General features: G+C 53.3%; 2 protein-coding genes across 2 annotated transcripts in view; one reads left to right on the top strand and one right to left on the bottom strand.

Moving 5' to 3' along the window:
* Sorcs2 (sortilin related VPS10 domain containing receptor 2) overlaps positions 1 to 23,219 on the top strand; it is a 379,314-nt gene that overhangs the window by 176,930 nt on the left and 179,165 nt on the right. The window lies entirely within an intron of this gene.
* On the bottom strand, positions 6,175 to 8,356 carry Psapl1 (prosaposin like 1). The gene has a single exon (XM_041636559.1). The coding sequence runs from the start codon at positions 8,354 to 8,356 to the stop codon at positions 6,782 to 6,784; it is 1,575 nt and encodes a 524-aa protein (XP_041492493.1). The 3' UTR covers positions 6,175 to 6,781.

Raw genomic sequence — 23,219 nt, 5'->3', positions numbered from 1 at the left:
CCTCCATAGACTCAACCCCATACCCTCTCCTAATTCCGCCAATCTTGCCTTGTAGCTTAGAACCCACTCACCAGCTAAACTCACAGCAATGGCACCCCAGGGAGGGTGTTGGAATTCAGAACTTGCCACCTGCCAGGCCTGTGTGGTATGTGTGATGCCACATGAAGCTTAAGTAGTTCACAGGCTTGGCACTGAGCCACCTGCTGTCTCTACGCCCACCATCCTGAGGACGGCAGGGGGCTACCTGCGCTTTGAAATGTTGTACCAGCAGATGGCCGCCATCACTTCTGTTTGGCTTTGTTTCCCTCTGTGGAGGAGTCTTCTCTGGCCCTGCTCCTAGTTCTCTCTTACACACGCAGGCTCTGGTACTCAGTGCCTTCTGCACCGTGCGGCATTTGATTTAAAATTCGACTTAGGTCCCCAGCAAGACTGCTGGCTGGAGGCCTGTGGAAAGCAGTAGGCTTCGTGTGATCAGAGGGAACGGTCTCACCCTGTACCATCTCCCTACTATATCAGGGAGTCCACCCACAGCTTCTCCATCTCCTCCAGGCAGGCCGAGCCCAGGCTCTCAGATTGGAGATTTGAGTTCAAGTTCTGGCTCTACGTACATGACCTTGGGAAAGCTGCTAGCTGTCTCTGAGCCCATGTCTATGGAATGGAGATGAATGTGTGGCCTTGGTTTGGAGTCCAGGTAATGGATATAGAATGGATAGGCCAGTGCCTGGCTTCAGATGGTTCTAATATCATTCTTTATCATTCTTTGAGAAACACCTATTCCTTACAGGGATGGGACGGAGGGACCAGGTTCCCAACTCTTGTGGATCTCTTTGGTGGTAGGTACCTCCAAAATGATAGGCCCATGGTTGCGTTCCACCAGGCACTGGGGGTAGCAAGTGGCAGCCACTGTCCTAGCCCCCAAGTGATCCAGAACCTCTGCCACCATGTTCCCATTGCCTCTCTGGAAACAACTGCCATGTCCAGTCCTTCCTGACCTTTGTCTCCTCTCTGACCACCTCACCCACATGCAAAGCAGGGTGCTCTGTGGGCTGGCTTTGTGACCTGGGAAGTCTTTATCCTCTGGTGCTCCAAATGCCCATCTGCCCTGGGACACAGCAATAGCCACTTTTCTGCAGGGTACCACACGTCACAGCTGGAGCTGGGTCAATTTCCTCTGTTATCAGCCCATGCCTGTGGCTCTCTGTTCCTCAGCTTGAACCTTCCTGTCTGGTCCCAGCAACTCCCACCTGGACACCGGCCCTACCCATAACAAGGCCCCCGTTCTCCTATCTTGCCCTTAAAGCCAAATTCCAAAGAACAGGCGAGCCCTTCATCCTGCCCAGCTTGAAAATGACCTCTGACAAAGGTCCATGTGGCCCTTGGACATACCCCCCCAACCCTTGGACATACCCCCGGGACCCTCGACCTCCTGCCCCCGGCTAGTCATCCAAAGCCAGGTCCTCTCTTACTCTATTTCCCCACCTCCCTTGCCCCTCCATGCCCATCTGTGCTCTAGCTCAGCTCTGTTCCAAGCCCTCTAACCTTGACAAGGCAGCTTCCAGGAGACTGTCGTCCCCCCAGCCCCCCAGAGCTGCTGCAGACTCTGCCTGAAGCATCTCTCCCCTGAGATCCTGTCACCCCTCTTGTTTGCTCTCTACTGAGTTTCTCGCCGTCTCCTGAAATTTACATACAATGCTTAAAATTTTCCTATTATTTTGACATTATTTTAATGTCATTTTCTTTTCCAAATGTCGTCGCTGGCATTGTTTCTTTGTATGTGGCTCATCTACTGTGCATGTTAACAGGCTTGTGTGACAGGCTTGAGTGAGCAGCGACCTTCTTTGTCACGGTCATGTGCCCCTCCACCTCCCCACCCCGAGGCCCCATCGCTCCCATCTCTGTGCTTTGACAAGGGCTGCTGGTCCAGTATAGCCTGTGGGATAGAGCCAGTCTTCTCAAGGGCGTAGAAAGCCCCACCTCCTAACCCCCTCCCCCCCGCCCCCCGCCCACACACATACTGGTGGAAGGCTGAGTATTGGGCTACTTCCTTCAACCTAAGATGCTGGCCTGGGCTATTTTGTTTGGATGGCCCAGCCCTCACCCTCACCCAGAACCTGACTTGGGACAACACTCAGGGAGCCTGGGCATCATCCTGTAGTTCCTTCAGGGTGTGGTGACTTCTGTGACTTCTCATGTCTCAGGCCCTTGGGACAGGTAGGGTCTTCTGAGTGTATGAAGGCCAGAGGGCTGAAAGAGTAAGACTCCCCCTGCCCAGTGTGTAGTTTTGTCCTGTGTCAACACAGTCCCCTACCATGGCCAGCTTCAAGCTGTCAAGCCATGTCTCTGGGCACAGAATGGGTTAGAGGTGTGAACTTCATCCTCTCTCCGCCACCACGTGACTGCAGTGGCTCTCTGCTGTTTAGGGATCTGGAGTCCTGAAATTTTATAGGAGCTTTTGGATCTGTGGGTAGTGACCCAAGAGGGCATGGTGGGCGTCACAGAGCAAATGGGACATTTCTAGCTCTCCCCAAGAGCTCTGGCCTTATGGCTTGTCACCCTCCCGAACCCTCGTGTGTTCCTCAGCCATGCTGAGTGACTGGGGCTGGACACTGAGGTGGTGGACTGGAAAGTGGCAAGTCTGCTGTTTCTAGATGCCTGGTTTTAGAACGTTCTGTTAGTTCTGAGTCTCTGGTTCCCTTCCCCCTGAAGTAAGCCCCCAAAAGTGGGGTGTCTCCAGGCAGGAAGGCTTATGGGGCTCTATCTATGACTCACTCACCTCAGCCTGGGAATCCCTTGACCCCAGAAGTGTGCTCTGACCTCTGCTGACTTCATGCATTTGTCGGCCCTTCCTAGATGCTAATCCTGATTTCAGAGCTATATATGGAACCTGGATGTACCTGGTCCTCTGTGCTGAGGGAGTAAGGGGCCATGAGGAAAGAGCAAGTGGCTTGCTTTAAGTCTCCCAGTGTGTTGATTGCACCACTCCTGGTGGCGGGGGTGGCTGTCTCTGCTGGCATGCAACCCCCAGCATGGGTGCCTACAACAGCTCACACAGAAGCCCTGTGCTGGCATGGCTTTCTCTAGGAGAGTCTCAAGAGAAGCCAGCAGGGCAAGGGACGTAGTCGCATCCTGCACGGGCACCAGGAGAGTCTGTCTGCCTTAGAGATCCTGTAAGTTCTCCCACCATATTGTCACTGTGACTGGTTCCATTTACCTGCGGAGGGTCACTCAGCTGGCATGTGCTGAGAACAGTATTGTAACCTGAGTTTGAGGGAATCCAGGCTGTGAGGTCTCTATAGATGCTTTGGGGGAATCTGGTGTGGGTGCTGCCTGTGTGGGGGCAGAATAGAAATCTGATCTTCACGAACCTTCTGCCACCTGTGGGCCCAACTCAGACAACCAGGGAACCCAGACGTACAGGTTCAGGTGTGGCTTCTGGATTCCAGGCTGCACGGGCCCCTCCCTGGGCTTGCTTCATCCCTGCAGAGGTCAGCACTGCATCCAGCCAGCTTGGCAGCCAGCAGGTTTTCTTGCTGTATTTCCCAAACCCCTGATCCTGATCACTGTGAAATGACCACAGTCTCCAGAGTCCCGCAGGACTGGCCTGGGTGGTCCTGGGCAGTGTCCTAAGTGTCTTCCCTCCTGAGATGCTATCACTGGATCCAAGTCCCAAAGAATCCTGCCTACCAAAATGGTCACTCTCTCTTCCTGCCCTTCTTGGGGCTTTCTTCTCTTGTGGCCTAGGGATTGCCAGCCTGAGAAACTGGTTCAGAAGTGGTGTGACTTTCCCTTGTCTTCCGAAACTGTTCCTTCTGTCCTAATAAGCAGCTTAAGTTGCGAGTCACCCTCCCAGGTCAGAATCCCACGGGTGTCTGGTCCCTCCCAGGTTGGCGGAAACCTCGTAGGCAGCAGCAAGGCTTCCCAGTCGCATGTAGGTGTTGAGATGTCCCTTCCTTGCCAGCTGGTGGAGGGGCCCAGCCTAACCCAGAGGTGTGTTTGCTCAGGTCAGCAGGGGATTTTAGACTCACCTTGTGGAGCCTTCAGCACGGACTCATGCGAAGCCCCCACAGGGGCAGCCCTGAGATTCCAGCTCCATTGGAGGGGTCAGCAGGGGTTCAGGGTTCTCACAAGGACATCCCTCTTGGACTGGGTTGTGACCTGGGGGAGCCCATCTCCATCAGGCCCACATTTGTTACTGACCTATCACTTTGAAGAATGTTTTTAGCAAATGAACCAGTTGCCAGACCCTGATCCTGCCAGGAGTTTGGAGGCTATGGACCCTGACAGAGTCCCTACCTGTCTAGATCTATGCTGGATGGTGGCATCTGATGGATCCCCACGGCCTGTGTGGTAGGAGTTTCTGACATCTGTGCACCTGGCCAGCCTCCCAGAGCCTCTGCTTCCACCTTAATTCGGGCACTGTGGTCCCCAACTCCAGTTTCTGCATGTTTAATGTCCCGCTTCCCACCCTCACAGGAAGGATCTGTACCGCTTTTAGGCGTGGTGAGGACAGCTGCTCTTCTCGAGGTCCCTTCTGAAGCAAGCAGAATGCAAGGTTGTCCCGTTGGTCCTTGTCCCTCTGCTGAGCCACTAAGTGAATTTGTGGGTCTGAGTAAACTGTTTCTGTTACCCCCGTTGGGCTCGTCTTTCTCTCCTCTTGTCCCTCTGTCTTCCACCATGAGGTGCAGGAAGAGTAAAGATTCAGGAGTGTGGATGAGGTGGAGTCCCTGTGACCGGGCATAGGAAATATGTGCCCTGCCAGCCGCAGTCGGCAGTGGGCCTGTGGGGCTCTTGCCAGGCGTGTTCCAAGACAGGCTCCTGTGGGCCATGTGTATGTGGGGACATATTTGATCAGTGGTCTGAGGAAGCAGCTGGCTCCAGGCCTGGAGGTTGTGTGAGAGTCAAAGGAAGGGATGAGGAGAGCCCCCACCCCCATCCTGCCTGTCCCCAACTGTAACTCTGGAGGCAGTGAAATGGGCCCAGAGACAAAGAAAGGACATGGCACTTAGCACCTCCTGGCCTCTGGCAGGCCAGGCCTATCTGACTGGTGATGTCTCTCTGGAAATGTCAGGTCAAGAAAGCCATGAGATGTCATATACAACTGTTAGAAAGTGTCCCTTGGGATCACTGCCAGGACAGAGGAGGGGCCTCCACTCTGCTCTGGCCCAGGGCTCCTGGGGAGAGATGAACGAGCATTGAGTGGTGACTATGGCAACCTCAAGCTGTGCTTTGGGATTGCTTGATCCACAAGGCTACAACTGTGCATGGCCACCCAGTAGGCAGCTTGTTCACTGCCTCCTACTCCCTTATCTTGCTCAGGGCTGATCAGGGGGACCCAGGTCCATCCAGACGACAGTGCCAGCACACAGGATTCTAGAAATTCTGGCTAGGAATGCCCATGTTCCTGGATGGTGGCACAGTTCAGTTGCCTAAGAAGCCAGGTGTGGCCCTTAGGAATGAATCTACCCACATTACTGGGCAGCCAGGCCAAGGTAGTCTCATCCCCACCCAGGCAGTGGTGACCATGCATGGGAACTCGAGGGCTCATCACAGATGTTTGGGCATCAGCTACATGCAGGTCTGGTGCTGGGCTTGAGGCCTTGGTGACCTCACTCTCAGGGGCTGTCAATGAGGGACTCATGAGGTACTGAAGACTACACACAGGAGAGGAAGGCAGTGGGTACCTGAAACAGACCGGTGCCCCCAAAGGAAGCTTCCTTCTGTAAAAAAAACACCCATGGGAGGTGGTGAGGAGGGGATTTTGGAGCCTCCGGGACCACGTTCTTTCATTAGAATAAAAACAGCAAACATCATTTGGAGAGAGCTTCTGGTTTATATAATGCTTGCTTGGTCAGATTCCCCAGAGGCCCTATCGATTCCCAAGATAGGCTTTCCTGATCCCGATGGGCCAATGGGTGCTGGTCTCTAAGGGAAAGAGCTTGAGGACATCTAGAATTGTCTCAACATCGCCTTGAGGCGGGCACGATTCTTCTAGTCTACAGATAGAAAAACTGAGGCTCAGCAGATAAAGGGCCTGCTCACGAGGGTGGAGCTCTTGCTATGGCCCATGGCACAGCCATTCCATACCCCTCGAGTCTTCCCCGGAGCTCGCCCAACGGGGTTTGTTCCCCTAATTTTAAGCACACCCCAGACTACTTAGCACCAGGATGACTGGAGTCTAAGTGAGAGGACAGATGCCCGTTGGTGGGACAAGACACGGACAGGAGTGCTCTGAAGTCCAAATACCTCTCATTGGTGGTAGCCAATAAGCCAGGCCCCTCCCCTAGAAAATGCCACTCATGTTCCAGCTACCCCACTGGGAACCAGCCGCAGAGATCCCAACCTGAGAATACCCAATGCCCACCCCGACCTATTGCTAAGCCATTTGCCTGACTAGTGGCAGTCCCCTCTACCCTTCCCTCTACAACTGCTTTGGCTTATAGCTGGGTGTTCACCCACACGGGAAGCCTCTGACAGGTTTCCCCAGGCCATCAGCACCACAGCAGGGCAGGAGAGGGTGGCTTACAGGGGCAGGGGTAAGGACTTCCTTTTTATGGCGGGGGTGACAGTGATGAGGCCAGAGACAGAAAGGTGAAGCTGTCCAGCGTCAGGAGAGCACGGCTTTGAATGTCAGCTCCACTCACCCCTGACTCCCTCCCGAGAACTTCAGTTTTTCATCTATGACATGGGGGTGGGGTAGCACCCACCTCATAGAGTCCCCTTGGGAGGTAGAAGCCTGCAGGAGGAATCAGCCCTGGCAGGCTTTGGGTTCTGGTGGCCGCAGTCATGGCTGCTCTTTGACTTCGGAATCTGGCTTTTTCCACACAAGACGCTGGCAGTGTTCCACGGCGTTGCACATCTCAGCAGCCTCTGGACTCTTGCACCAAAAGCTGGGGCCCATGACACACTGATCCGTGCCTAGAAGTGGGACCTTGGGGCTGTGGCAGGCCCCCATCTTCTTGCAGAGGTCCGTGGGGTCCATCATAAACCTGAGGCTCTCTATGAGCACAGGTTCATATTCCGCTACGAAGCGGTTGCACTGCAGCACGTAGGGCAGCGGCAGGATGCGGCAACCACCTTTGAAGGCATTCAGGATGTCCCGCTTGGTGCTCTTGCGATCCAGATTCTGGGAAGATACGCCCAGTATCCTTTTGCATCCTTGGCAGAAGCTGCCCTGGTTTTCTTCATCCACCAGCAGGGCTGGTGTGGTTGCCTCAGCCCTGGAAACGGACCTGGCCTGCCTTCTGTTGTTACACAGCCGGATGGTCTCACACACTTTCTCTGGCGTGACCCTGGTCACAAGCTGTACCAAGCTGGGGCTGTAGGTCTCCACCAGGGTGATGCACTGCTGGACCAGAGATTCGGGCATTATGGAACATACTCGTTCCAGAGCGTGGGTGACGAGGGCTTCTGTGCTGTTGGTCATGAGCCATTTGTCCATCTCCTGGATCACGTTCAAGCACACATCACAGGTCAGGCCCAACTGCATCTGCATCTCATTCTTCCTTGGCAGTTCCATCTCCAGAGAGGGGACTCCATTCACAGCGGCCATTTGAGCCAGCCGGTGGGCAGGCTCTCTCTGCTCCTCACAGAAGCCCCCCTTCCTGCAGACCTCCTGTGGGTGGAGAATCTGCAGCATTTGCTTGGCGGGGACAAACTGCTGGCGGATGTAGTTCTTGCAGAGCGCAACGAGGCCAGACCCCAGGGATTCACACTGATCCTGGACAGCTACCTCTGCCGAGGTCAAGTTAGACTCCAGAGAACCCTGGAGTCGGGAGATCAGCTGGATACAATCTTGGCATACAGCACCCCCAAGCACCTGTGACGGGTGGAAGCTGAGGGCCCCATTGGACAAGAATGGAGCCATCACCTCAGTTGCATCCTCTTGGGTTGGCGGGCTCTCTGAGGTGGCAGTGGCTAGGTACCTCTGTAGCGGCTCACAGAGGGTAAGCGCAGTACATACCGGAGCCAGGGCACTCCCTGCGGTTCCACTGAGCATGCCCAGAACAGCTGTGCTATGGTTGCCCACTATCGTCTTGCACTTTGCTGAAGATTCCGGGCTCGGAAGCCACTCACAGGTCTTCATTAGCGATGCCAAAATGTCAGACTCTGTAGCATCTGGGTTCATCCCGTTACCAGCAGCGGCTGCCACATCCTGGCATATACTGCAGGGCAGGGTCCTGACTGTGGGCTTGCTCCAGACAGCGCTCTGGCAGAACCTCACAGCCTGGCACTTCACAGCTGCCTGCAGATCCTGACACCATACCTCGGAGCCCTTGGCACACTCCTGGGGGCCCGAGATGGGGCTGGCCTTGATGGCCCCCAGGAGACCAGACAAGAGAATCAGAGCACACAGCATAATGCCTCTGGCTCCACTGGCTGCAGCCTCTGCTTAGTTGTGGCTTTAAAACTAGCTCTCCTGCCTGGCCTGCTCAGCAAGGGTCCCGCCTCTGGCTCCTCCCCAGCCTGAGTCAGCATCACCTGCATGGGTGCTGGCCCCAACCTCTCTAGCTTCTGCCTCTTGGCCTCTCCACCTTCAGGGAACATCTCCCTCTCTTCCCCTGAGTGATCGCTATTTTCAAAGACTAGCTTCTTCGGGAATGAAGTTTCTTTCTGTTCTGTGTCACACCAGGGCTGCAATTCTAGACTGATTTCCTAGAGTGACTTATTTCAAACTCACGGTCGTGTGCCGGCCGTAGGTTCTTTCCCTAGGGCCTGCTGTTCAGGGGCTGAGTGGACTGTTGGCCCCACAGTGCCTGTGTGAAGGCTGCTGGCATGCAGAGCCTTACATTCTGGAGACTTCTATGGGAGGCCGAGCGTGGGCTGGTCCCTAGCAGATGCGCATGATGTTTGCTGAGGTTCACATGTACAGAGGGTTTTGTTTCACTGTTAGGTCATTTGTTATCCTCCGCAATTTTGGAAATAGGCATTAGGCAAGCGCATTGGCACCAGGCAAACACACAGGTGGCCAGAACCTCATCCTGTTGATTCTGTGGAGCCTTCTGGAGCCAGACTCACCTGTTATGATTGACATGTAGCTCATCACTCCCGCAGGAGTGGGCAGATCAGGGGCCCTGAGGGCACCATGGAAGTCCCACATGCCTTAGTAGCATGAGTTCCACACGTGGGTATCTGTGGCTCAGATCCTGGGGCTCTGGGTGCCCAGAGGAATTCACTTCCTAGCTATGTGGGGCTGGTATCCAAGCTGCCTTTGCAACAGCTTTGCAAAGAATGCAGAAGGTGCCTCCTGTTGCCCTCCTTCTAGGAGGTTGGGCTGCAGAGATTTGCTGGGCTCTTTAAATGTCTGCCAAGGACTCCGCTTCCTTTGGGCCAGGGGAAGGAACAGGCTTGGTGAAGTGATGAGGCTGGGCTCTCTTAGCTGCAGGGCCACCAGGGCCAGTTGGGTGAGCTGTACACAGAGGTGGGGCTGCAGACAAGGGGCTCTTATCTAGATCTGACTGGGCTGGCCCGGCTGACTCAACCGACAGCACCTTACCCGGGTGCTGTTTACAGAACACCCACTCACTTTGTTTTCGGGGCTCAGGCATGTTTTCAACCCTGCAATCAACTCTGTTTGCCAAACGTGTGACCTGTCGTTTGACTCAGTTTTGATGCCAACTCCCCAGAGTTTATCCAGACCCTGCCGTCAGGGGTTTGGACTCCAGCTCAGTCCTCCCCACCTGCACCTATACTGTCATGGTTCCTATGGCCCTCTAAAGTTCAGGGCCTGTTAGGGAGACCCCCAGAATGCAGGCGGGCTATATGTTAGCATTGACCAGTTTATCCCCCAGGACCCAACTTAAGAACCACCAGGGGAAGGTGGCAAGAGCAAGAGATGGGTAGGACATGGGCCCTATCTGGGAGTGTCAACCTCTAGACCATCTGTGGGTTATGCTGGAGCACTGCCCCTTCCCAGAGTCATGGGTGAGGGATGACTGAAAGCCCCAGTACTACAGGCTCTCTGGTGAGCAGCACGCCTGGAAGCTGCCAAGGACACTAGCCCAAATCACCTTACCAGTATAAGTTCAAGTGTAGGCCAAGGAGCTGTTCAGAACATACTCTAGGCTTAGGGCCTCTGTTGTATTTCGTTTTAATACTGTATCTAATTTAGATGACAGTTGCAGAAACAATTCAGAGAATGCTTGTACCTTCCCAGGGATACTGATAACATTCATTCTCTCTGCATCATTCCGTTTTCTTCTTATCCATCCAACCATTCATCTATCAATCCATCATCTATCCACCTGTCTATTCGTTTACCCGTCTGTTCATACATCCATCTGTCCATCTATTTGTCTACCTAGTTATCTATTCATCTGTTGTCCACCCACACACCCATTTCCCATCTCTCCACCTACACATACATTCATTCATATACCTATTGTCCATCCATTCATTCATCTATCCAGTTATCTGTCTGTCTACTTATTTGTCCATCCATTTATCTATCCACCTCTCCATGCACCCATCTATCCAGTTTTCTATCTGCCTGTCCATCTGCTTGTCCGGTCATATATTCTCCCCCATGTACCCATTTCCATCTATCCATCCATCCATCCATCTATCGATCCAACTATGTATCTGTCTGTCCATCCAGTTATTATCCATTCATCATCTGTACATTTGTCTATCCATCTGCCCATCCAGTTTTCTGTATGTCTTTCCATCCATCCATCCATCCATCCATCCATCCATCCATCCATCCATCCATTCACCCATCCCATCTATTATCTACTACCCATATATCTGACTGTCAATATGCATAAATATTTACATGCAGTGTGTCACAACTGCTGTGGGCGGCTGTGGGTGAAGGCATTGTGTCTCTTTGCCCATTTCTTCCGTGTGTCATTCCTAAGAACGAGGGCATTCTCTCCCATAACCACAGTGCACTTATCGAAACCGAGAGCTGCAGTGTTGACCCAGCATTATCCACCCTACACCCAGGCCAAGCTTTCCAGGTGCCAGAGGTGCCCTGTTCTGAGAGCTTATCTCCCAGGCCTGACTCTACCCCAGTCACATGATACACTCACTGCACACATTGCTTTGCTAACGTCTGCCTGGAGTCTTGATAGCCAGGCCTTGTCTCTGTCACACTAGGGCATAGGCTGTTATAGTGCTCACACCCCTCATTGGTGATGCTTCATGATTGGTCCAGCTGGGTCCTATAGTGGCAACCTTCTTTTCTGCCCTTGGTCCTCTCAGGGCATCAGACCCATAGGCACTTAGAACGAGTGTTTTACTGTACAAGAAAAGCTTTCTCCTCTCTCCTTGTCCCCTTCAGCTCTCTTCATATTTCTTTATTCCTTAAAACCCATAGCTGTTGATTTTATTTTTACTCTTCTTAAATCTGATCCACTCTGATTCTTTTTTGAACTATTGTTTGTGAGTCTTAATCCACAGCCATTGCTGGTTGCTCTCGATAGCCAAATGGCTCCCGTTTTGACCTGTGGAGCTCATAGAGCTATCTTTTGTCTCTTCCCGTTGTCCTCATCATTCCTTGAGCCCCTCATTTCCAGTCACGGTCCCATCCCAGGCTCAATTCGTTCTTTCCTCAGCTAGGCCAAGATTCAGCTTTCCCTCCGAGGAAAGTGTTTAGAAATCCTATCGGGAAGCTAGTTGTGCCTGCTGTGCCACCGTCATTTTCAGACCCTCGTTGACACAAAACAATTCTCCAATTATCGATGAGGAAAAAGGGTGAAGGTGGAGGGAAGGATGTGTGTTTATGAAACCATAGGCACATGCTGATAAAGTACTAAGTATTCACCTGTGTGCACATAAATGCATGTGATATATTTATCCATCCACCCACCCACCCACTCAACCACTCATGTGTCCACCCACCTATCTACTCTCCTTCCTATCATCCATCCGTCCATCCATCATCCCTCCATCCATCATCTGTCCATCCACACGCCCCCATTTTTTGTGAGCCCATTTGCTCATAGGCATACTTCTTTGCAGCGCCGCACAATCCAACTGCCCTCTTTTCAACGTTTGGACCTCCCTTGCCTAACAGTGAGAAGCCTAGCTCTTATTATCCATAATGAATCATTCACTCTCATTTTTGAATTCCAAATACATCTTAAAAAATAGTTTCAGGAACACTAGCCCACTCCATTGTGAAGAGCAAACTTTACTAACTATATTTCTGTCACTATTCACAGTGGACTTTATTCTGCTGAAGAGGAATTTATGAACAACAAAGTGTAGACATCTTAAGTGGTCAGATGAGTGTCAGCCAACACATGTGTTTCTTTTTTGTTTGTTTGTTTTTTTGTTTTGTTTTTCGAGACAAGGTTTACTCTGTGGCTTTGGAGCCTGTCCTGGAACTAGCTCTGTAGACCAGGCTAGTCTAGAACTCACAGAGATCCACCTGCCTCTGCCTCCCGAGTGCTGGGATTAAAGGCGTGCGCCACCATCGCCCGGCCACATGTGTTTCTATAAATCACGCCCCAACCAGGATGCACAGCCCTTGCTTATGCCCCTTTCCAGTTGTTCAGCATTCCTCATTGTTTCCTACCATGGTCTCATTTCCACGGCTATGATCACGCATGTAAACTTACTACTGTGTTCTTCCTGCCACATTATAAGATCTGTCTGTGCTGCCTTCACAGCTGTCTGCAGTGAACCTTGCGAGATCAAGCCAATAACGTGTTCCTGTAGTAGTCTGTGTATCCACCATGGGCTGACATTGCTGACTTCTGGTGTGGGCTTTCTGGTCCCCTGGCACTCTGAGCATTCTTGGTGGCATGATGCGGGCCATGTAGGTTTCTATAGGGTGTGTGCCAAGGCTCCTCTCTGTTGAATGCCAACCCTCCTGAGCTGCTCTGAAGTGTCTGCACCTGCTGCCACAACCCAGCACCACTAGTGCCCATCTCTCTTTGTGGCTCTGAGTTCAGCCCTTTAGAGATAATGAGCAAATGCTTACATATCCCCCTACCCCCTGCACTTTAACAGACGGTTGTTGTTGAGGGTTCTAAAAACACTACTTGCTTCTACACCTCTTAGAACAGTGTTTGCTGTGTGTTTCCAAGTACATACTGGTCCGGTCTGCTCATGGTGGCATGTAGGCAGGTGATTGGGGGGCATGTGGTTATGAATCCCTGACCCAGAAGCTGGGCCAGAGGAAGCAAAAGGGGAGCTGGGCGGCCTCACCCTCATGGGAGGATTGCCAGGGAGAGATTGGAGCTCTATTGTCACTTGGTGAGTAAAGAGCACCCTAGGAGAGGCTAAGCCGGGTGTGACTGCCTATGTGGCAAGATAGCCCAGCTCTCACGCTGTTCCCTGTGCGCTGCCCAGCTCCTCACCAGGTTAGTGTCATCTCCATCAACCTCCACGCGGAAGGCGAAGAGGGACAGGAGCCATATCGCTTGCTCCCTCGTTCCCACCCTTCTCTGGAGGTAGAAGATGATGCCATGGCCTATCTATCTTCTTCTAGAATATGGGTCCCAGACCACATTGCCCTCCACTCCTCCACCTCAGCCACCCACCATGATACTCTGCTCCCTTGTCCCTTACTTCTGTCCTTCCTGGTGACACTCCTGTCCCCTTCCCAGGGCTCACCTTTACTGTCTAGCCAGGGGTGGACCGAGGATTTACCAATCATTCCTTTCACACAATATTCCCCAGGTGCTCATGAGCCACAGCTCGAGTGGGAGGAGGATGGAGGAAGTGTGGCCAACACCCTTGGACACATAGCATTGATGAGCAAACACAAAAGGACCTTCCCTACTGGGCAGGGTGAAAGTGGAGACATGGCAGGAAGCCATGTGGGGTCAACAGTAGAAGGGGGTTCCCTAGAGAAAGTCTTCAAGAGGGCCACATCAATGGCGTAGTAAGGGCATCGGCCATTTGGCGGGGGACGGGGGATGTGCTGTTCACATGAAGCAGTAAGGAGGGGACAGACGGACTGGCTGATCACTAAGCTGTTGATCTGACCCAGAGGAGTCAAGGGCAAGAGATGAGATTTTTTAGGGGGTCTCTGGGAAAGGAGTACCAGGTAGGAATCATGCCTAAGACCCTTGTCTGGTTCCTCTGGGAGTGCCCATCCACGAACAAGCCTGCGGGTGGTGTGAGGTGAGGTGGGGAAAAACAAGGAATCTGAGGGTGGGATGGGGTGAGCAAAAGACAGGCTAGAGAAGAGGGCATCTGGCCTGTGGGGGCCTCTAATGAGCAAGTCAGTTGAGTCTCATCACTGCACACCCCAAACAGAGCTGGTCCTGTGGATCCACAGAGCCCCACTACCTACCTACCAACTCAAAGATAGTCAGCGTGCAGGGTCCTTGCCCATCCACCATACGTTTCTTGACTCCTGAGGGATAGAGGGTGAGCAGCAAGTTGGGAGGCCAAGCTGGGTCTGGCTAAGTCACTCGTGAGTACAGTGGAGGACAGGCCTCTTTATTTCTGAAGTCTCTGTACTCCAGCTCTGACCCCTCCTCTGGGACCACCAGGCTGAGGTCAGACGTGAGGTCTTGGATTCTGCCCCTCCCATTGCTTTACAACCACAGATGGAAGCTGGAGCCCACTATCCAAAGCCTTGTACCCCTGGCTCCCTCAGGGGCTTCTGGGCCAGGAGTAGGAGTGGACGGTACAGAAGGTCCTGAGGTTGCCTGGCTGGTGACTGAGGCCTGAGGCCAAGAATGGTCTGGCTAAGAATAAACCAACTCATCCTCCGGGTTCTAAGGCCAGAGTCGGAGCTGCCCCTCCAGGCTTTCGGGGAGCTCTGCAGATGCTGGCTAAATCTGTAGCCGGGTGCCCCATCTTTGCACCTGTCAACAGCTGGCTTTCCTCTTTATCCCCATGTTTGTTTTATCCTCTTCATAAAGACCCAGTCATGATTAGAGACCCAGTGGAGAACAGCTCAATTAAGTTCTTCAGTGAAGACCTGAGGTCAGCTGCCAGGGATTACACTTCAGCATACTTTGGGGGACTCTGGGGAGCATACACCAACCCATGACAGGTGTGTCCTGGTCTCTGGTGTCCTTGACCCTAATCTTTCACTATAGCTTACATTACTCCTGGTTCCAGGAAGCCTGGGGGCAAGGCAGTGCAGTAGAAAATTTGTTTAGAGTCCAATATGCTGCTGAGCCCCTGGGATCACAATGCCTGGACATTTATGAACCTCTCCGTCACTTGAAGGATATCCTAGGCATTTGGTACTGTGGCTCCATAGACTGCACAATCCCACAAAGCCAGGACTCAGGCAGGTGAGACCCCAGGCTTGAGCCTCTGCTGCTGGTGACCTGTGAGCCGGACAGACCCTGCAAGTCCAGGAGCTCATCATGGCTGTTAAAATGTAGCCATTGTCACAGGTCCTGAGACTTAGGGCCTGGGGACTCTGTGGCCCCATGGTGGCTGGAACCCCGATCCTTTTGTAATCTCTCTCTCTCTCTCTCTCTCTCTCTCTCTCTCTCTCTCTCTCTCTCCTCCCTCCTTACTTACTTCCCTTCCCCTCCTTCCCTCCCTCCCTCTCTACCTCCCTCCCCCCTCCCTCCCTCCCTCCCTCCCTCCCTCCCTCTCTCCTCTCTCTCTCCTTTCCTCTGTCTTTACTTCTGTGTGGCTGGGACAAGCCTAGCCCCCAATACTGGCTAACTATCTTTGTGTGCTGTCTTTCTTGGAGCACTAGCGACATGTCAGCAGACTCCTCCAGTGTTTCCCAGACCCCTCTGTGCCGTTCCAGATCTCAGGTCTGAGGAGCCTCCTGGCCCACCTTGCTCTTGAGCACTGGTGGTGGGCAATGGAAAATCCTCACTCGGGATAAGTAGGTCAGCACATCTCAGGTGGACGAGGAGCTGGACCAGTGGGCAGGGTCCCTCTTCCCATGTGGGAAGAAGGAAAGCAGCAGGCCGTAGAGCATCCTGACGCTGGGCCTGGTGGATCAGAGCTGTTCTCATGTGTGCATTCAGCAGTTATTTATTGGGCATCGACTCTGCACCGAGTGCTATTCTGGGTGCTGTAGATACTGGAGCTAACTAGATAGACGGCAATCCAAGCTCCTGGGACTTACACTCCAAGGGAGGGAGTGGAAATTGAGCAATGAACACAGTAAGCGTGGTAGTGGAGAACAGGGCGGGGAGCCAGAAGAAACCCTACAAGTTGCAAGGGGACTGGGAGAACCAAGAGCATGTGGTCAGGTATGGCCTTGGTGACATGGCAGTACTTGTGTGAGGATTCCAGAGAAGGCGTGGGAGAAAGCCAGGAGGGAGTGTGATTGTGTACTAAGCAGGGAGGTTGGCATGTACAAAGGTCCTGAGGTAGGTAGTACAGGAATGGCAAGGAAGCAAAAGTCTGGGACAGAGTGAGTGGGGAGGGAGTGGGAGGAACCAGAATTAGAAGAACCACGTAGTAAGGATTCTGGCTTGACCTCTGAGGGAAGTAGGGGACCACTGCAGAGGTTCTGGCAGAGCAGTGGCATGACCTGACAGGACCTTTGTGGTCCTGAGGCAAGGGTGGCAGGTAGGAGAGCCAGTAAGCAGGAGTTAGAGGCAGTAGGGCCCTAGGGGTGGCGTGGGCATGGGTGGTGACCTTGAATTCCAAATCTGCTGGCGGATGGATTTTCTGGTTGTTGCTTTAAATTTGGGACAGAAGAGAAAACATTTGAGGCAGCCCATTTGGCCTGAGCTATGGAGAAAACTGGCACAAGGAGGGGCTTAGGCAGACACACCTGTCCTGGGTGTGTCATTGTGTCACCCAAGGGAGAGCGAGTGCCTGCCCAGGGTGAGGTGTGGAGGAAGATGAGGAACACAGGGAATGGGGCCACACCGTGGGCAGCGGGAAGGAAGGATGGGCGGGCACAGGCTTACACCATGGGGTAGCTGTCCCTCCCCATGAGGGACATGCGGAGGAGCACACTGAACGAAGGCAGGAAGAGGGGACAGGGGACTTACATCATATGGACAACAGCCTGTGGTACATCAACAGGAATGTGAACCCTTCTCCCAGGAGTTAGGCCTCAGCAGGGAGCTGGCTCCAGAAACAAGGGTGGGATCCCTGTCTCTGGTGGCAGTTGAGGTCTGAGGTTGGGCTGTTCAGGTTGGTGATGGGAACCGGATGAGGGGAGCCAGAGATGGCTGGGAGCCCTGGAGAAACATTAGTTGTAATCTAGAGGGGCTAGGGAGTGGCGTGCACGGCTTGGCCTAGTCAGGTAGAGATCGGGTGAGTAGCCATGGTTGGGCACCCTGGCCTTGCTATAGATGCTGGATGGGAGGCAGGAGCGAGGGAGGCAGTGGTGGGCAGTTGGGAACAGGGAGCCTTTGCTCCCAGAACGTCGTGACCTCTGCCAGTTCCACAGGTGCCTTGCTCACACGCGCCTTTCTCACATGTCTCAAATGCCCTCTAATCAGGGTTACACCTTGATGTGTTGGAGTGTTAATTCCCTGGGAAGCAGTGCACTCTGGGTGGGCTGGATGGGTCATTTGAACTTCCACCCTGGCCTGGGGCAGGACAAAGGTGAGACTGGCTGGCCAGGTACTGGGAGCACACTCCTAGGCCAAGTGCCAGCACCTACCTCCCACCTCTTTCCTTCTTGTCTTTCTCCTTTGCCCACTGTCTGCCCTTCCCTCGTTGCCTCTCTCTCTTCCTCAGTTCTTCTCTCTTCTTTTTTCCTCCCCTGTGGTTTTAAGTGCTTCGTTATATTTTCCTTACAGTCAGTGAGAGGGGGTGGCTTGTTGAGGAAGGAGGGATGGAGGGCAGAGGAAGAGAAAGGCAGGCAAGGCACAGCTGAGAGGCCCCTGAGTATCCAAAGTGTTGAGTAAGGCTGGCCTGCCATGGGGGCTACACTGATCCCAGCCTCCCGCCAGGCCCTGTCCCCAAGTGAATGCCCTTCCTTCCTAAGAGCATGTGCCTTCTTCTGGGTCTGCTGAGGTGAAGTACGGCACAGCTACCACAGTAGAAGGAAGCTTGTCTCTTCATTCTCAGACCGCGTCTTTGATCTAGGTGACTTTGTGCTTTCTCCATCCCCTAGATTGCCATAGGGATCTAACAAAACTCGGCATACAGAGGGCCCTGAAGAAATCCCAGCATCCCTGGAGTAGGGTCTCAGTCCCACCTTCACCCGCTGCCACCAGCTCTGCCCACACAGCTCCATCCTCATGCTAGGACATGCCTATGCAAGCAATCCCTTGGTGGGACCTTGTGCCAGGGGCTGCTGGGATTACGAAGGAGGAACTGATTTAGCTTTGGGAGCATCCCTGATGCTCGGTGTTCTGCTGTGGATGCAGCACCCATGCAGAGCTCTGCCACTGCCCTTCCAGGGTCTCCTCTGCATGCAGACTCCCCTGCATGCTGTCTCTGAGGGAGGGTGTGTGACTGATTCCCTGTGGCCCCTTCCTTTTAGGTGGCGTAGGGAAGAAATGATACAGTGAGCCGGACTGAGGTGGGCAATGAGCTTCAGTGTACAGAGAGGCTCTGGCACTGACAGCGTCGCCAGGCTCTGTTGGCCATGGCCGTCTTCTTTTCAAGATCCTTCTCTGGCTGCCGCAGCGGACACTAACAACCCCAACCCATCCTCCTGCCCACAGGCCTGGGAGGGTCTACCTGAAACAGGCATCTGCTGAGCTCACCAAGGGAGGCCTCAAGATGGTTCACTCAGGCTGAGAGTCAGGTACCTGTCCTAGCCCAGGATGAGGCTGAAGCACTGTGGGCAGAGCTGGTGGCAGCGGGGTGAAGGTCGGACAGAGACTCAGGAAGACCCTACCCCCAGGGATGCTGGGTGTTGGGAGCTGTGAACCCCCCTTTCTCCAGATCCTGAATTTCTGGTAAACAACTTGTGATGTTTGCAGCTGCTCTGAGCAGGAGACCCTCAAGAGTTCCTGATGGCAGGGGAGTGGTTTTTGGTGGGTTTGGCTGGGGCGTGGCTCTCAGTTGAGGATCCCTATATGAGCTGCCCCTGGACACAGCGAGGGGGGCATTCCTGTTTCAAGGATGACCCATGGAGCTGTCTGTGTGTCTTTGTGTATTTCCATCTCCAGCCCCTCGCCTGGTTCACAAACTGTATGGTAGCGCATAGAGCACAGGCGGGCGTGGTGCACGACCGCTGGGATCTCTTCAGGGCCCTCTGTATGCCAAGTTGCCTTGGATCTCTATGGCAGACTAGGGGATGGAGAAAATGTCCAGTTCTGCCGGGGGTTGGCTCAATGGGTAATCAAATGACCTCAGGCTCAGGACCAAGGAGGCAAATCCTGATCCTAAGGGCCTCCAATCATATTCCTCTTCCTTCATCCAACAGGACCCAGAAGAGCAAGGACATTCTCCAAGGGCACTAGGGAGCCTCTGGGACTGGCACAGGTGTGCTGACCTGACGTGCAGGGCTTAGCTGGGGGGTGGAATCAGGCTGTGGAGGACACACCCCAGGTACAGAGGTGAGGGAGCATCCTTCATTGGCCATCTCTGTCCCTGAGTAGATTCTATCTAAATACTCTATTCACACATACCCCTCATTGGCAAAGTCCCCTGAAAGCCCCCAAACAAGTTTGGGAGCAGAAGGCACCCCTCTGAGGAGAGATCTCAAGCACAGGTGAGATAGTCATCACTGTGGGGAGAGCTGTCACCTTGTGGACCCTGGGAAACAGTGTGGTTGTTCCACCTGACGGAGGAAGGGTTGTTGCTACCATATCCAAGTCCTGTCCATCACAGGCAAAGGACAGGGCTTCTCCCCAACCCCGGTCTCCCCTGACAAGCTAAGAGTCTGATCTTGAGTCACAGCAATATTCATGTGGGGGGGGGGGAATACCTGAGTTGGGGCAGAAGGGACCCCGACTCTAAATCCAGCTAATCTGCTTTCAGTTCTTGAATCCCTATCCACTAGGCACCCCACTTTCTACCCCTATAGCCATGACTTGGGGTAATGTGCCCAGAGAGGCCACAGCATAACGAATGTCTGCATAGGGTCTGCTTGCAGGAACTTAGTAACAGGAAGCTCCCAAGAGCCCCTTCCTGCTTTCTGCAACAACCACGGGACAGAGTCGTACACCTGGCCCACCAGGCCATGAATGCATCTGTGGGACCTAGGAGGGAGACTGTCCCAGCTCAGAGATCAATAATTGCAGTCAGATGAGTATATGGAGGACTTGGGTAAGCTCTGCTGCACCCTCCACCTGGGGCCAATAGAACCTTATGGAAAAGCCAGGAACATTCCATTCCCTCTGATGCTTCCCAGGAGGTCTTTTTGTTTTGGAAGACTGGCATTGGCGTCTGGAACAGCTGAACAGCCCTCGGGGGAGGGTGCAGAACAGAGGCTTGTGTCTGGGAACCCCTTTCTGAGGCCCCCATAAAGACTGGCGGAGGGATGGTTCCAGGCAGGGCAGAGTACTTGCCTTTCTGGGGTTTGATGTCACCAGGCTCCAGATCACGGCACACAACCCCACTGTGGTCCATCCTCCTCTTTATCCATCATTTCGACAAGCTGCACATAGCATAAGCCTTGTGCTAACTCACCACCCTTTCTTGGGAATCACTCAGCTCTGGCTGAGCCCCAGGCACTGTCTCTGTTGACCCATTTCACAGACATAAAAGCCCATTCATACGCTGGAAGCATGGCCTTGGAAACACGAGTGTCCCAGTGTCAGGGTCTTCGGTCTCAGGGGCCATCTGAAGCAGGCTGGGGATGGGAACCAGCTCTTGTAGGCTGCTGATTGGACATGGAGAAGGTAGAGCTGTGCCAGCAAAATCCTGCAATTAGGAAGAGATTCAACATCCACGGAGCAGTGATGGCGCTCCACCTCTCCCAGGTCAGCAGATGTGCGTGTCCTGCACATGTGTTGTAGATTCCTGAGAAACACCACGGGACCAGCTGTGTCTACCCCACCCATGACACTGTTACTCGCTCTCTACCCAGGTACCCATATTCTGCTGCCTCTCTGGCCTCTGCCTAGAGTGTTCAGGCTGCCCCCTGCTGCTTAGGCTGTGTGTTCCTCTTACACAGTCTGATTTAGGACCTGCTCACAGATGGCTTCACAACTTCCTTTCTGAGGGATGCTGTGCTTCACACCCCAGCTTTCTGCTATTGCTGTCAGGTCAGCCCCAGACTGAACGTCCTGGTGCATGGGAGCCAGTGAGGGGTGGCATCTCAGGAGCCTTCTTCCTGCGGCATCCGAGCTCCACATGGGCTTCCTAGTCCGAGTCCCGGGCTGCTTGGTCACCTTCCTGGAGCACCAGGAAGATTTTCTTCCTCCTTTCCTTCCTTTTTACTTCCTCTCTCTCCTCTCCCTCCTATTTAGAAACTCAGGACAATAGGATACAGTTAACCTCCTATTTGCAAGATAAACTAAGGTCAGCTGCCAGTTATTTCGTCTCTGTCTCTGCCCCTCCTTTACCTGTCCCCTCCTCTTGGTGGCAGTGGCCAGTGTTCATGTGGGCATGCATGTGGCTTAGGAAGGGATGCGGTCATGACGACTGGTATGCCCCGAGATCCGTGAGCTCAAAGGTGTCTATCCTGAACTTTAAGAGCAGAGCTAGCAGGGGTGGCCTAGCTCCATGCCCGGGCCTCTTCCACTTCATCTTCCTTGTCTATCCCAAAGACCACAGAAGACTGGTCTTGTGATGTCCCCTGAAGTTTGTGGCATTCAGGTTTCCAGGAATCTGCAGCTTTCTTGGTGGTTCCACTAAGCCACTGCGCCCCACCTGAACCAGGAACCTCCTAACCAGGTTCCTGAGGAAGGCTGTCAGGGGCAGCAGGAATGAGCAGAAACCGGGCAAACACCTGAAATTCTGTTTATTTATCATTTATTTATTCAGTCATCTTTGTTACATAGTCCTGAGTGACCTAGTACTCACCCTGTAGTCTAGTATAACCTCAAACTCACGTCTGTCCTCCTGCTCCATCATGGCGCTGGCTGACTGTAACTGGCCCATGGCCTCTGTAACTGACCACTATTACAGACACTGCTGGATGGGACTGTAACTGGGATCTTGGTGCCCCTTCCCTGGCCATGTTGTAGGCTTGATTCTCAGGCACAATTCTATGGGAGGTGACAGGGCTCAGTGAAAGGCCTAGGATTAGGGGACCCTTGAAAGGTTTACTGGCATCCTGACCCTTCTTCTTCCTCTCTTTCCTCGAACAAGTGGTGAGTGGTTCACTGTGTCACACCACGATGCATTCACTAACCCCCTCTAGAGGTCTAGAAATGATGCCTGGATTGTGGACCAAACGTTACCACACAACCCTTTCTCCCCATAAGCTGCTCATCCCAGGCGTTTCTTACAGAGACCCAGAGCCGATGGTCACAACAAGGAAAAGAGACAGCTGCAGTTAGGTTGCTTCTGACCCAGTCCATGACTCACTTGCCCTATGGTGGTCAGACCCTAAGCTCAGCTACTATGAAGCCAGACTGGATGACACTCACCCAGCCCCAGCACTGGGGGCATGCACAACCCTGGCTCCAAGGGCATTCAGAGAATAGAACTCAGTTTTATTAGGGCCCACCCTAGTGGTGGCCAGTGTACCCTTGGGAGGACACATCTGAGGTCCAGACATGAGGGCGTTATCCCCTTCCCAGTCTCTGAAAGGCTCCCAGTGCCCCACAACATTCCCCCTATTGGCCTTCATGATTCTGCCGTGCTCCATTATATGGAGAGACACTTGGGGCTCTCGGGTCCCTCTGCCCATTCACAGTACCGGGCCTCCAGTGGTGTCCAGTTCCATGGCAGGAGTTGTGGGCTTTTTGGCCTTTCATGTGCAGAGCTGAACGCCCTAGGACTTGGGAGTTCAGATCTGGGAAGCAAGGCGCCACCCTCCCTTATCCTGCCTGTTACATGGCATTCGTTTTCCATGGTCACCCGACAAGCTGGTTGCGTTTTCAAACATGCTGTGGTGACCCTGCTATGAACCTGCAGTGGCCTTCCAACACCTCCAACAGCATGTTTAACACACGCGGCTAAGCCTGAGCTTTGAATCTTTCATGCGGCAAGCTAGCAAAGGCACCTCATTGTCATCAAGGGCTTTGATCTTCCCCCTCCCACCTCCAGGCTGGAGGGATCAGAAATGCCCAGGCTGAAGGCACATCTCAAGTATTCCAGAACCTTCTTCAAGATGCCCTGCCAGAAATGTCAAAGGAAATTAGCAAGAACTGATGTCAGGCTCAAGGAAGCAACATTCAATCAGTGGCACCATTCTCTCCCCAAATTGAATTATTCATCATTTCCCGCTCTTAATAAAATAATTACTGCCTCGAGTTTGCCCTCCCTTTGAGAGGATCTTGCTTCTTATCAGAATGTGAAAGGGG

This window comes from Microtus oregoni, unplaced genomic scaffold (genome assembly GCF_018167655.1).
Source record: "Microtus oregoni isolate MIOR12 unplaced genomic scaffold, Mior012 000049F_ref0000343, whole genome shotgun sequence".
Classification (NCBI taxonomy): Eukaryota; Metazoa; Chordata; class Mammalia; order Rodentia; family Cricetidae; genus Microtus; species Microtus oregoni.
The sequence above is the reverse complement of the archived record's forward strand: the minus strand, read 5'-3'. Positions and strand labels throughout refer to the sequence as shown.